At 36.1% G+C, this 2415-nt stretch overlaps 1 protein-coding gene across 1 annotated transcript; it reads left to right on the top strand.

The window, feature by feature from the left end:
* Positions 1-875: 875 nt before the first annotated feature.
* On the top strand, positions 876-1983 carry LOC143597675 (protein PHYTOCHROME KINASE SUBSTRATE 3-like). Its single transcript, XM_077076109.1, has one exon. The coding sequence runs from the start codon at positions 1093-1095 to the stop codon at positions 1981-1983; it is 891 nt and encodes a 296-aa protein (XP_076932224.1). The 5' UTR covers positions 876-1092.
* Positions 1984-2415: the final 432 nt, after the last annotated feature.

Here is a 2415-nt window from a genome sequence, read left to right as displayed (position 1 = left end):
CCAATAATGTTCTCATAGATGACGTCTAGAAAATCATGCCTAATTTGTTCATCCTATACTAGTTTGCCTTTGCCTCTACTCATCCTCCTATTCACTGTGAGGATCTTTGTCTCCTTTTCACATACTCAAACCATCTTATTTTCTCCTCTCTTATCTTATCCGATATACATGCATACCACGACCACCGCATCCTATAAGGTTAAGTTGTTAAAATTCAAACCTTTTGGTCTCATTTTATGAAAATTACATCCATGTATCAATGTTCACTTGATCTTTAACAAATAAAGTAGTAACACATTATTGCTATGAACAACATTACTTTAAAATGTATGTTTTAAATGCTCAAGCTCTAAATACGGGTGCAGAATTTATACCAATACAACATGCATGTGTATAATATACAACTTTTCCTAAGAATATCACTTATATCATATGTCTCACTAGCGCCTTAAAAATTAGGGATCTAAAAAGATCGTTCAGTCACAAATGGCCTTTAAACATATATCCAGTTTTATAGTGATAAGGATCGCACATATAGTTAGTTATTTCTGCCTTAGCTTGTGATTGCAATATATCATATCTAAGAATTAAAAACCCTAAATCATGAAAAGATATTATAAAAAGTTCTTAGTGATCAATCATTAAATGTGGCTTGCATAGGTTGTGGTGTATACCATACTCACTAGTTTCAATCAATCAACCAACATACAACTACGCAAGAATGTTTGATCACCACTAATCAACAAAAACCTACATTCTCGACTGCAGTTAATCTTCGTGGTCCTGTTGATTGCCTCGAGCCATAAATATTCCTAGATATCGATGGAGCCGGGCAACTGCCACTTGCACTCTTAGCACCTTTCGTTCCATCATCCCATGAGAATATATTTAATTCCAAACCCGGTCACATTTATGACATATCAACTCGATTAACGTCTTCCATCCGAGCCACAAACATGATCATCATACCAACACTAATGCACCGGACCCATGACAACTCTAGCTTTTATGCATCTTTTTTGCCTTTAAAAGAAAAAAAACTTTCATCAACTTTGATCATAAACTAATTAAACTCCCTTCCATCTTCTCTTGATGGGAACCGAAAACAACCCGAACGATCTTCGTGTAGCTTCGTTTTCGTGTTACCTTAAACCCATTGACGACATGGTTAACATGTTTGATCATCATCCTAGTACCCATGATCAAAAGTTCACCGACATGTCAGTTATGGATCTTCACAGGGTGAAACCAAGCATTTTCACCGCAAGAACTCCTAGTCTTGCTTCGGAGGCGAGTAGTTGGAGTAACAACCAGGTGGCGTTGCTTCAACAAAAGCCGTCAGGTGGCAGCAAGAGGTGGTTCCAAGGCTGCATCGGTCCATGTTCCACTAGAAAAGCTGTTTATGTCCAACAAAGCATCAAAAAAGGTCATGACCAGTTTGCATTCCCGGTTATGAATAATCCTACGTTGGATATCATGACAAAAGAACAAGACATCCAAGAGCTTCCTAGGATGTCGATCGAAGTGTTCGGTTCTGGGACAATAAACAAAGGTGATATAGCTAAAAACCTAGTAAGAAAAATGTCCATATTAACATGGGATGCTATTCCAAAAAGCAAAGAGAGTGTAATATGTGATGATACGGCGAGTGAGGCGAGTTCTGATTTGTTTGAGATAGAGAACATATCAAGAACCGGGTGGCAACCATCCGAGTCTAGTTGCATGAGTCCCTCAACTCAGTATGCACCAAGTGAAGCTAGCATCGAATGGAGCGTTGTCACAGCAAGTGCGGCTGAATACTCGTCTATTTATTCGGGGTATGATGAGAAACAAACGGTTTATAACACTAGTTCGAAAACTAAGATCGAGCAACCGAAAAAGTCACAGAGAAAACTGGATAATGGTTTGTTGGGATGCAAGAACTTTAAATCTGTCAAGGTAGTCGAACCAGTGTGTCGAACGACCGAGAAATCCAAATACTAGGTACAAGATCCTTAATTTGTATGTGATTATAACATAGTATTGTATTACCTATATATGTATTTTATTAAAAAAATCGCGTTTTTTCATTGGATTAATCTAACTAATATATTAAAGCAACATAATTTTATCCACATGTCCTTCACCTAAGTTGTCCACATAGGCTTCCATGTCATCAACCTTCCATAAATCTATTTTCCACATATTCACAATAAAATTTTAATCAATGATATTGACTTTTATATTTTTGTAACTTATTAATGTAATTATGATATTAATTATTCTAATTATTGTTAGAATTATAAAACTTATTAAATTTACTATGTTTAAATTGTTCATCGTTTCTTCTTTAAAAGACACATGCTTCGTTCAAATCATAACGCTCCCCATCGTTTGTAATCAGATTCTTCGCCTCATCTATAACCAACATTTTTT

This window comes from Bidens hawaiensis, unplaced genomic scaffold (genome assembly GCF_021521415.1).
Source record: "Bidens hawaiensis isolate Kalapana, Puna unplaced genomic scaffold, B.hawaiensis_p1.1 tig00048839_1, whole genome shotgun sequence".
In the NCBI taxonomy this organism is placed as follows: domain Eukaryota; kingdom Viridiplantae; phylum Streptophyta; class Magnoliopsida; order Asterales; family Asteraceae; genus Bidens; species Bidens hawaiensis.
The sequence above is the reverse complement of the archived record's forward strand: the minus strand, read 5'-3'. Positions and strand labels throughout refer to the sequence as shown.

Excerpts from the sequence above, each read along its gene's own strand:
- LOC143597675 (XM_077076109.1), top strand. The coding sequence starts at position 1,093 with ATGGGAACCGAAAACAACCCGAACGATCTTCGTGTAGCTTCGTTTTCG.